The sequence below is a fragment of the Equus asinus genome, chromosome 10 (genome assembly GCF_041296235.1).
Source record: "Equus asinus isolate D_3611 breed Donkey chromosome 10, EquAss-T2T_v2, whole genome shotgun sequence".
Lineage (NCBI taxonomy): Eukaryota > Metazoa > Chordata > Mammalia > Perissodactyla > Equidae > Equus > Equus asinus.
This window is the reverse complement of record NC_091799.1, coordinates 13,759,825-13,771,343: the sequence shown is the minus strand read 5'-3', so window position 1 is coordinate 13,771,343 and position 11,519 is coordinate 13,759,825. Positions and strand designations below refer to the sequence as shown.

General features: G+C 58.9%; 1 protein-coding gene across 1 annotated transcript; it reads left to right on the top strand.

The window, feature by feature from the left end:
* Positions 1-2,698: 2,698 nt before the first annotated feature.
* Positions 2,699-10,790, top strand: CEL (carboxyl ester lipase). The gene is made up of 11 exons (XM_070518450.1): positions 2,699-2,837; positions 4,968-5,118; positions 5,214-5,336; positions 5,520-5,717; positions 6,304-6,434; positions 6,597-6,704; positions 6,817-6,934; positions 8,409-8,595; positions 8,770-8,973; positions 9,848-10,045; positions 10,379-10,790. Exons 1-11 carry the CDS (start codon positions 2,772-2,774, stop codon positions 10,692-10,694), a joined length of 1,800 nt encoding a protein of 599 aa, XP_070374551.1. The 5' UTR covers positions 2,699-2,771; the 3' UTR covers positions 10,695-10,790.
* The last annotated feature ends 729 nt before the right edge of the window (positions 10,791-11,519 follow it).

The window sequence follows — 11,519 nt, the reverse complement described above, 5'->3', positions numbered from 1 at the left end:
AGAGTGCAGCTGATGGGTAACAAGCGCACCGCCCCTGGTTCTGTCTGGCTCTCCCGTCCCAGCCTTCAGTAGTCAGAAGATTGCCTGAGGAAAAGCAGCAGCCAAGGCCACGGCATAGGAGATCCCATGCAGTCCACACCAGGGGCCAGAGGCAGCCCGGGCACACAGGTCAGCCAAGGGCTGGGGTCTCAGGGCTCTCAGGAGACCTATTAAAGAAAGATCAGAGCTGGACAGTAGTTAAAGGGGTAAAAACAGAGTTTTTTTAGGACTATTGCAATAGGGGGTCTGGAACCAGGCTTAATTCCAGATACAGAATGGACATGTGGGACCTTACAGCCGAGGAGCAGGTGGGCTGAGGGATGGAAAGGCAAGAGGGGACGGCAGGGTGAAGGGGATTCTGGCTAAACCGACCTAACAGGATTCTTGCTGAAGACAGGCCAGGGTGATCAGAGATCGTCTGGGGGATGGTGGAGGAGGGAGGGCCCCGATCAGATATCCAGGGTGGTCAGATATGGAGCGTGGGGGATTCCGGTTAGACCAACCTAGCAGGATTCTTGCTAAAATTGGACCACACAGAGATGCCTAGTTGAAAGAGTTCAGGGGAGCCTGAGTAGAGCTTGGTCAAGGAGAGAAACTGTCAGATGGCAGACACTCGCCAAACCTTTTTTGGCTGAAATTAATGCCCCTAAAGTCAGCTCTCTAAAGCAGGATCAACTAATGGACACATTCGACAAGTGTAGACAGGAAGCCAGCTGGCGACTTTTCTCACTGGGTGGACACTGTCAGTCTCTTCTGGATATTTCTGGGCATGCTCATTCAGTGTTTGTTGACCTACTCTGTGCAGGACCATGTGGGGCCCCTTACTGTTACATGAATCAGTAACCACCCTCATTGTTGAGTGCAGGCCTCCTTTCCCTCACCCCACCTGACCTCCGCCCCTGCCTTTCCTTCTCCACTGCTATAAATAACCGCAGTGACTATCGTCTCACACAGGGCTTCCCCCTCCCCCACATCCAGAGTTACTTCCTTCAGGACGGGTTCTCGGAATTGGAAGAGCTGGGCAAAAGGTGTGCGCCAACGAGTGCACTTACTCATCCGCAGCAGCACCCCACCGACCCTTTGCTCCGTCCCCATACGCCTAGCCGAAGCCACTCACCCCAGACCGGCCTGCACGGCCCCTTCTTCCCAGTGTCCTAACTCCTCCCTCCCACCCACAGCAGCCCACCCCTCCCCACCTTTCTCCATCCGCTCTCCGTCACCAGAAATCTGGGCACCAGATGGGGTAGCTGTGTATCTGTAGAGCCACATGGGTCTTGGTGACAGCCACAGGCCTGATGTAAGCAGGGTCTGGATTAGAAGCAGTCTGCCGGACAGCGAAGGGGCTGCCAGGGCCCAGCCTGAGGGGCTGCTGGCCTGGGAGGGCTCTGGCTGCGCCCTGACTCCTGAACCACTCCATCCCTCGAGATGGCCCTGCACGGGAGCCGGAGCATCCTCTGTGAGAGGTGACCTGGGATGCAGCCAGCCAACTCAAAGGCGCACTTTTTAGGCCTTGTCCAGGGGGGTGGTCTTTCACTTTTTTTTTTGTAAAGATTGGCATCTGAGCTAACAACTGTTGCCAATCTTCTTTTTTTTCCTGCTTTTTCTCCCCAAACACCCCCAATACACAGTTGCATATTTTAGTTGTGGGTCCTTCTAGTTGTGGCATGTGGGACACTGTCTCAGCATGGCCAGATGAGCAGTGCCATGTCCGTGCCCAGGATCCGAACCTGCAAAACCCTGGGCCACCGAAGTGGAACGCGCAAACAACCACTCAGCCATGGGGCTGGCCCCGGTCTTTCACTTTTTAATAACCCTCTCTGGTTACCAAAGCAATACACATTCACAGGAAATAGGAGTGGCCTCCTTTGCTATTATCTCATACCTCCCTCTCTCTGCTGGGTTCCCCTCTCTAGGGGCTATGCCCCAGTCTCTGCTCTGCCCGTTTCCATGGCCGGGAAGCCCAGCCCTTCCTTTTCCTCAGGGAAACCCTCAAGGCTAGGCTGGAGTCCCCCTTCCCTACCTCCCCTGTGTCCACCCAAGCCTCTTGTCCTCCTATCCCTCCCAGGACTTGTCATGCTGCAAGGAAGGCCTCCCCGACACCCCACAGGCAGGATGGCCTTGTGCTGCTCTGGGTCCCCACAGCCAACTCAAACTGCACACCCAGTGAGCCCTCCGTAACAAGGATCACCCCGTAGCACACAGCCATCTCTCCCAAAAGTCACACGCCCAGTCCCCTGTAAACTCCCTCTGCTGAGCTTGGGGGGCAGGCAGGGCATGGGGACGAAGCATGTGCATTTCTCTGAGGGTGGAACCAAGCCCTTGTAAATAGGCTAGAACGCAGGACATTGTGCACCCAGCCGAGCCCCAGCCCTCGCAGCGCCACCTGCCTCTGCTCCCAGGCAGGCAGTAACCTGCACAGGTGCACTGTGGGCACCAGGGCACCCACGAGCAGCCAGCCCTGGGAAGGATGGACGGTCCCTGCACCTGCACATGTGTCTGTGCGTGCGCACCTGTGTGTGACCTTTCCCAGCCTCAGCCCAGCTGGAAACAGCAGATGTTTCTTGGCCCGAGATACACTGCCTGGAGTGTGGCCAGCCTGCAGGAATGGGCAGAGGTAAGAGGGGAGGAAAGGGACCCTCTGCAGGCAGCTGCCAACTTGGGCTCCCGGCTCGCTCCAGCCCCATAAATACCCGGGGCCAGGAGGGAGGGCCGCACAGAGGCAGGCACACACCATGGGACACCTGGAGCTGGCCGTCTTGGGCCTCACCTGCTGCTTGGCAGTAGTGAGCGCTGCAAAGGTAAGTGAGAACCCACTAGAGGGGCAGGGGCCATTGTCTCCTGCCAAACCAGATCTGGCAACGGGACAGCATAGCGGAGGGCAGCCAGTCACGGGCAGAAAGAACCAGCCTGAGAAAGAGAACCTCAGGTTGCCAGATAAAAGACAGCATGCCCAATTCCATTTGAATTTCATGTGAACCAAGAATAATTTTTGGTATGAGTAAGTCCCATGCGATATTTGGGACATACTTATACTAAAAAAAAAAAAAAAATCCATGGTGTATCTGAAATTCAAATGTAACTGGGTGTCCTGAATTTTTATTTGCTGAATCTGGCAACCTGATCCACAATCCCCCTGTGATGCGATGCTGTCCCCTTTGCCCAGAAGGGGAGATGGGGGCCCAGAGCAGACAAGCAATTTGCTCAACATCACGCAGCCACCAGTGGCTGAACAGGAATCTGGAACCTGGTCTAGTCCACCCTGGAGTCTGGTTCCCATCATAACCTTGTCTCCCAGGAGGGATGTGACAGCCACCGACTTGTTAGGGGCCACGCTAAGCTGCCTGGAGCAGCTGCAAAATGTGCCTTCAACCACGCCCAGCAACCACGGCATGAGGAACGAGGCAGGGAAAGTACTTCCAGGACGGAAACCCCAGCAGCCACCCGCAGACCGCGTGGGGGCCGGCCAGTGCCTGCTCCCTGCAGGGCTCAGATAGAGGACCCCAGCCCCCACCATGCTGTTCTCCAACCTGCCACCTCTCCACCCCTCAGCCACTCCTGCAGGCCCTGCTTTTCATGCCCTGGCTGCCCCTGGGAGCTGCCCCTTGACCCTAGAGGTTCAGGTGCTGTCCTGGCCCCATCTGCCACCGAGAGGAGGTCACTCTCTTCAGGAGAGTTTTTTCTGGGTGCTGAGAGGTCCCGGTTTCCTCGACACTGCCATGGAAGCATGTGCCACTTCCATGCTGCCACAATGGCAAGGGTCCCCATGCCCTTGGCCCCCCTGACCTGGGGCCCTCAGGCCAATCTCAGTCACATAGAGACACTTCTGAGAGGTGACTTCCCTGTCCCCCAAGCACTGACCTGACCCTCTGCCCTCTCCCAGCAGCTGGGGAGGCTGGGGAGGAAAAATGCTTGGAGGCCTGGAGCAAGGAGGCTCATCCTGGGTTGAGAGAGGCCAGGCCAGGGCCCGACTCCTGGGCCCTCTGCCCCACCCCCAAGGCACCTGGCAGGTGTTGCTTCTGGCCCCTTCATCTCTCCAGTTCCTTCTCCACTCCCCTATTAGCCTAGACCTTAGAGGGCGGCTGGGATCCCAGCTGGGCCTTGGGGTGCAGGGCTGCCCTGCCGTAGCCCACCTGGAAGTACAGGTGAGAGCCGGGAAGCATCCACCTGTGCTTGCCCCAGACAGATGGGGAGGCAGTGCTGGGAGGGGACAAGAGCCTGGCTCTGAGGTCAGGCAGCCACTTCCTAGTGGGCGACTTCAGGCAGGAAAGACTTGTTCCCTCCAGGGACAAAGGGTAGACGAGTGCCAGCCCCTGGGACTCTCCTGAGGATTGGATGCATGGACCCTTGTGTGGCTAGCTCTGTTCGCGGGTTGGATACACAGCAGCAGTGCTTATGGCCTGGGGTGGGGCTTTCCCAGCAGGGATCCCAGGGCTGTGAGGACTCGGTTCCAGTCCACCGACTCCAGGCCAGCTAGACACCATGGGGGGAGATGAGGGAGGAGGAAGAAGGGCCCACCATTCGGCAGGCTCACAGCGTGCAGGAAGCGTCTGCCACTGCCGTGAGGGAGCCGCTGTTGACACCCATCTTCCAGAGGGGTGAACCGAGGCTCACAGTCACAGCTGGGTGGCCAGAGCCAGAATCCAAACCTCTACCCCTCCTCTCCTGGCCTCAGAAGGCTTCCCTGAGTGGCACCAGCTTCCTCTGAGATACAGAGAGCAGTACACCCCCCGGGGAACAGGGGGATAAGCCTCAAGCTGGCTCCTCAAGCAACATGTGCCTGTGGCAGGGATGTGGCCTCGGTCACAGTGAAGATTGGCCCCCTCCTTGAAGCTGTCTCTGGGGAGCCTCTGGGCACCCCGAGCCTGCTCGGGTACCCCCCAGCCCCGTTCGGGCTGACCAGCCTGAGCCTACCCGCCTCTGCCCCCCAGCTGGGCGTGGTGTACACGGAAGGCGGCTTTGTGGAAGGCATCAACAAGCAGCTCGGCCTCTTTGGCGACTATGTCGACATCTTCAAGGGCATCCCCTTCGCCGCCCCGACCAAGGCCCTGGAGAACCCCCAGCCACACCCAGGCTGGGAAGGTAGGTGGGTGTGGGCAGGTGCTGGCCAGGCCTCGCGGCTGGGAGTGCCAAAGGGTGGCCGCCATCCTCACGCCAGCCCTTCTGGCTGCCCGCAGGGACTCTGAAGGCCACGGACTTCAAGAAGCGATGCCTGCAGGCCACTATCACCCAGGACAACACCTACGGGGATGAGGACTGCCTGTACCTCAACATCTGGGTCCCCCAGGGCAAGAAGGAAGGTCTGTGCGCCCTCTCCTGCCCTCCACTCCCCATGCCCTGCAGCCAGAGGCCCAGGCCCTAACCCTTGGTTGTGTCTGGGGATCCAGAGCTGAATGTCCCTGAAATCAGCACAGAGCGGGGAAGGGAGAGAGTAGGAGGGGCATCTGGGGTCACTGTCCTGCTACCCCCCACCCCTGCCTCAGTCTCCAGGGACCTGCCCGTCATGATCTGGATCTACGGAGGTGCCTTCCTCATGGGGGCTGGCCAGGGGGCCAACTTTCTCAGCAACTACCTGTACGACGGGGAGGAGATCGCCACGCGGGGCAATGTCATTGTGGTCACCTTCAACTACCGCGTCGGCCCCCTGGGCTTCCTCAGCACTGGGGATGCCAACCTGCCAGGTCTGTGAGGTGCCTGGGGCACAAGGGTGGGGAAGCAAGTGCATCCAACCCCCTGAGCTCCGAGAGATGCCCTTCAGTGCCCCTTGTCCCCAAACAACTCCTGACGGCCCCTGGAAAGCCCAGAATCCTATTCGCAGAGCCAGGGAGCTAGAGACGAAGAGAGAGACACAGGAGCCCCTCGGCAGCTGCAGCAAAAGTGAAGAGGCTGCCGGGCAACTGCCCTCCAGACAGACACTGACACAGTGACAGACTCATACCCAGAGAGAGTCCCAGGGGAGCAGGGACAGGGTGCCGAGTGACAGACAGAAAGACACTGAGGCGGGGACCCAGGGGGACCCAGAAGCTGCAGACAGACAACAAGAGAGACAGTGGCAGGGAAGGAGAGAGATGAGCAGGCCTGGCCCTCCTGTCGCCCTTCCGGAGCCCGAGCCTCAGCCCCTCCAGCACCCACCCGACCAGCCTCGTGCCACCCCTGGGCTCGTCCAGGGTCCCCATGTAGTCGAGGACACAGTCTTCCCACCCATATGGATTGTGCGTCTCCTGTGGGTCAGGCCCTGATGAAGGCCCCTCCCCGGCCCGCCCCCAGGTAACTATGGCCTTCGGGATCAGCACATGGCCATTGCTTGGGTGAAGAGGAACATTGCAGCCTTTGGGGGGGACCCCAACAACATCACCATCTTTGGGGAATCAGCCGGAGGAGCCAGCGTCTCTCTGCAGGTCTGGGGACCCCTGGAGGGGGGACCTGCCCCCGAGGGTGTTTGGGGGAGCCGATGGGGGCAGGAGAGGCAGGGCTGGAGCTGGCCTGCGGGTTTGTCCTTGGCAGAGCCTAGGTGGGCAGGAGGGGTGAGGCCGTGGTGACAAGACCTCTGTGTGCTGCAGACACTCTCTCCCTACAACAAGGGCCTCATCCGCCGAGCCATCAGCCAGAGTGGCGTGGCACTGAGCCCCTGGGCCATCCAGAAGAACCCCCTCTTCTGGGCCAAGAAGGTAAGGAGGAACCATGGTGGAAGGGGCCTTCCTCCTTCCCACTCTCTGCCCTGGACCCCATGTGCTCTACCCCAAGCACTTGCCTCACCTACTTGCCTCGCCCACCCCCCAGATCGCTGAGAAGGTGGGCTGCCCCGTGGATGATACCTCCAGGATGGCCAAGTGTCTAAAGATCACTGATCCCCGTGCCCTGACGCTGGCCTATAAGATGCCCCTGACAGGCACAGAATGTGAGTGGGGCGCTGGGCGGGGGCGAGGGGGCTCCGGGTCGGGGGAGGGCACACTCCTGGAGAGGAGAGGAAGCCCGGGTCTGAGGCCTGGGCCTGCCACGGCTCGCTGGTGTCCCTAGACAGCTCACCGCCCACCACCAGCCTTGCAGGCCTCAGTGGCCCCAACTGCAGGGGGACGAAGGAGCCATTTTTCTTATTCTCCATGGGTCATGACCCCTCTGAGAAGCGCCCCCCTCCCTCCCAATGCACAAATCCACAGTGATTTGCACACAATTTTCGGGAGCTGCATGGACCTCGGACCCAGAGCCTTTGTACCGGATGACCGTTCATTCTTCCCTCTGCTCATTCACTCAGCAGATATTTACTGAACACCTGCTGTAGCACTTGGCCCTTCCAGCTGTGCTACTCTACCCCAGGAGGGCCATGGGGACCCCATGAGCAAAGCCTACGAGTGTCAGCGTCATCAGCCCCGCAGGCTGGAATTCTCTCTTGCTCATTCTTCTAACACCAAGTGCAGCGGGGCCCCATCATTTGCATCTTTACTGATGTGAATTAAACCATAAGCGCCAGGCAAAGCCAAACCAAAGCAAACACTATCGCCCCCAGTGCAAACCAACTATTTCCTCAGCTGGAGGACAAAGGGGCCGGGTTGGGCCCTGAAGGCCCGCGCAGCCACCTGCCCCATGCCAGCTATACGGTCCCTTCGGGGCCAGTTCAGGCGTCCAGAAGGCAATGCTGACCTTGAACAATTTCTGGCCAACACACTGGAAGCCAGCCCTCGGAGGGGGTGCCTCTTTCTGTAGCCGTCCCCTCAGTTACTCCTAGGTCTTCCTCCTTCCTGACTGAGGCCCAAGGAGAACAGAGGGAGGAAGGGGACTTGGCAGGAGCTGGACAACTTGGCCTCTAGATCAGTGGTTCTCAACCTGGGTGATTTTGCCCCCGGGAAGATGTAGCAGAGTCTGGAGACAGTTTTTTTTTTTGAGGAAGATTAGCCCTGAGCTAACATCTGCTGCCAATCCTCCTCTTTTTGCTGAGGAAGACTGGCCCTGAGCTAACATCCGTGCCCATCTTTCTCTACTTTATATGTGGGACGCTTCCACAGCATGGCTTGCCAAGCGGCACCATGTCTGCACCCAGGATCCGAACCAGCGAACCCGGGGCCACTGAAGTGGAATGTGTGCATTTAACCTCTGCGCCACCGGGCCAGCCCCTGGAGAGAGTTTTGATTGTCACAACTGGGGTGGAGGGAGCTGTTGGCATCTAGCGGGTCAAGGCCAGGGATGCTGGCAAGCACCCTACACACACAGGATGGCCCCCACAACACAGAATTAACCTGCCACATGTCAGTAGTGCCCAGGCTGAGAAACCTGGTCTCATCAAAGGAGGCAGGAGATGGAGGCAGCTCCCGCTCGGGGACCGGGGGAGGAGCTGGTGGGCGCTGGCCGGCCTGAGAGCCTGCTGCTCTCCCACCCAGACCCCGTGCTGCACTATCTGGGCTTCCTCCCTGTCGTTGATGGAGACTTCATCCCCGACGACCCCATGAATCTGTACGCCAACGCCGCCGACATCGACTACCTAGCAGGCACCAACGACATGGACGGCCACATGTTTGCCGGCCTCGACATGCCAGCCATCAACAAGAACAAACAGGACATCACAGCGTAAGCAGGAAGCGTGGGCTCGGGGCGGAGCCCAAGGGCAGCTGGAGAGGCATCGGTAGACTGAGGGATGCAGCACTGCGTTGGGGGGCTGTCTGCGGCCCTCTGCTGGATGGGGGTGCGGAGACCCTGCGGTTGGCACTGGTGGAGGGTTCAGTGCCGGCTTGGTCCCTGCAGGGAGGAGTTCTACAAGCTGGTCAGCGGGCTCACCATGACCAAGGGGCTCAGAGGTGCCAACGCCACCTTTGACTTATACACCGAGCCCTGGGCCCTTGACTCATCCCAGGAGACCAAGAAGAAGACCGTGGTGGACTTTGAGACCGACGTCCTCTTTCTGATGCCCACGGAGACGGCCCTGGTCCAGCACAGGGCCAACGCCAAGTGAGGAGGGCAGGGCAGGGGAGGCCCACCTGGGATCGCCGGTGGGTGGCTCACAGGTGTCTGGGAGGCCTGGGAAAGCTGTACTCGGGTCGTCACTGCGCCTGCACCATCTGCCTTGCTCAGGCCTGACAAGGCTTTAAAGGGCTCCTCCTCCCCTCCTAGACTCATGGGGCTTTACAAAACCCTCCCATGATTCTCTGCCCAGCCCAGCCCAGCCCTGCGGACTCTCCCTCACCCCACAGTCCTTCTCACTGCAAAGTTCTTGAGTCTACCTTTCATCCCTTGTGCTGTGTAGGAGAGAACGCTGGATGATGGTCTATGTTGTAGGTTTTGACTTCGCCAACTTTGAAAATAACAAGCCTGTGGCCACATTAAAAACCTCCATATAATAATAGCCAATTAAAATAAAAAATAAATTAGGAATGCTTAAAAAAATAGGAAGATAAAATTATTCCCGGAAGTCTAAGATGACAGTTTTGCAGCAACTAAGCAATAGATTTAGCTCTGAGCTTCCTGTCAGTCAAGGCAAAAAGGGAAACATCTGGGGGCATATACCTTGTCCAATCAAATGAGGAATACAAATTCACTTGCAGAGAAAAAAAAATTCTTGACACTGAATTACAAGAGGAAGATGCTTCAAACCATTTTGTGGAGGTGAACTACAAATACAATTAAAATCCTAGAACCCATGAATCCATAAATTTGGCCCACAGCTTTCCTGTCCCCAGGTGTAAGAATCTCAGTTTCTTCACGAGGCTTGTGGCAGTCCCCGGACCCTTCCCCACTCCCCCATGGCCTCCCTCTGGGGCCCATCTGGGACCTGGGTGGCCCCAGTGAGCACCTGCCAACCTGGGCGATCTCCCCCCATCCTCAGGAGTGCCAAGACCTATGCCTACCTGTTCTCCCTGCCCTCTCGGATGCCCGTCTACCCGAGCTGGGTGGGGGCCGACCACGCGGACGACATCCAGTACGTGTTCGGGAAGCCCTTCGCCACACCCCTGGGCTACCGGTCTCAGCACCGGACTGTCTCCAAAGCCATGATCGCCTACTGGACGAACTTCGCCAGAACCGGGTAAGGCGGGGGTGAGGTTGAGCCCAGAGCCTCTGGCCACCTTGGCCTGCAGGCCTGGGTTCCAGTCCCCTCGCTCACCACCACTTAGCTCCCAGAGCCTCGGAACCCACTCTTTACATGAGGATAAGAGCTACTGGTGGGTCCAAGACAAGCACGTCTTGGGGCTCCACGTGCCCAGCCAGTGCCAGGGACACAGACAGGTGCTCTGAGGGGTCGGGTTGGCACAGAGGACAGAGGACTGCCCAGGCAAGCGGGTCCCAGCCAAGCCGGGGGCGCAGGGCTCCAGTGTCCTGTGAGCCTCCAGCCCCCACCCAGCCTTTTCTCACCTTTCAGGGACCCCAACACGGGCCACTCGGCCGTGCCCACGCCCTGGGATCCCTACACCCTGGAAAACAGCAGCTACCTGGAGATCAACAAGAAGATGGACAGCAGCTCGATGAAGCAGAGCCTGAGGACCAACTATTTGCGCTACTGGACCCTGACCTACGATGCGCTGCCCACCACGATCGGTGAGGGGGCCGCCCTGGTGCCCCCCACAGACGACTCTGAGGCCGCCCCTGCACCCCCCTCGGGTGACTCTGAGGCTGGTCCCACGCCCCCCTCGGGTGACTCTGAGGGGGCTTGGATGCCCGCAGTCATCGGCTTCTAATGTCCTTGGTCCTTGCCAAGAGGCCACAGGGTGGGACCCCAGGGGGCCCCCCTCCCCTCCTGAGCTCTTCCTGAATAAAGCCTCGTCTCTCTGGCATCTTTCTTTGCTCCCAAGATCCAGCTGGAGGAAGGAGGGCCCTCAGTTATCATGACAGCAGCAGGGGCTGGGCCCAACATGTTTCCCCCATGTGACAGTACTATCCTCGTTTTTTTATTTTTTCTTTCCTCTTTTGAGGAGTATTAGCCCTGAGCTAATATCCCATCTTCCTCTACTTTATATGTGGGACGCCTGCCACAGCATGGCTTGACAAGTGGTACATATGTCCACACCCGGGATCCGAACTGGCGAACCCCGGGCCCCCAAAGCAGAACATGCGAACTTCACCACTGCACCACCGGGCTGGCCCCTACTATCTTCATTTTAAAGAGGAGGAAACAGGTTCAGAGTCTGTCAGAGCCAGGACTGGGATTCAGGCGAGGGCCCCTCCACACCAGCCTGCTGGCTCCCAGAGGCTGGGCTATGTCCCAAAGGGTGGGCAGGGCCAGAGGTGGCACAGCCGAGAGGGAAGCTGGGCTCTGCAGATGATGGCCTCCTCCGGACCGGTGGAGCCCAGCCACACCCAGGTCCTCCAGGGTGTGGCGAGTGACCTGTGTGTTCTAACGGGGGTCAGGGAATCAGCCTGGGAAGAGAAACAGATTCCGCCTCCAGCTGGATCCAAGTCAGAGAGAGAATAAAGCATCATACTGCAGGGTCCGAAGCAGAGGGCGCAGGAGGGCTGGGCATTGGGGGCTTGCTGGGTGGTGCCCAAGGGCTCTGGCAGAGCCA

Bases quoted from the DNA above. Each gene is read 5' to 3' on its own strand.
- CEL (XM_070518450.1), top strand. From the start codon at position 2,772: ATGGGACACCTGGAGCTGGCCGTCTTGGGCCTCACCTGCTGCTTGGCA. The intron at 5,337-5,519 runs GTCTGTGCGCCC...CCCCTGCCTCAG, and splicing joins CCCCCAGGGCAAGAAGGAAG to TCTCCAGGGACCTGCCCGTC. The intron at 6,705-6,816 runs GTAAGGAGGAAC...CCCACCCCCCAG, and splicing joins CCCTCTTCTGGGCCAAGAAG to ATCGCTGAGAAGGTGGGCTG.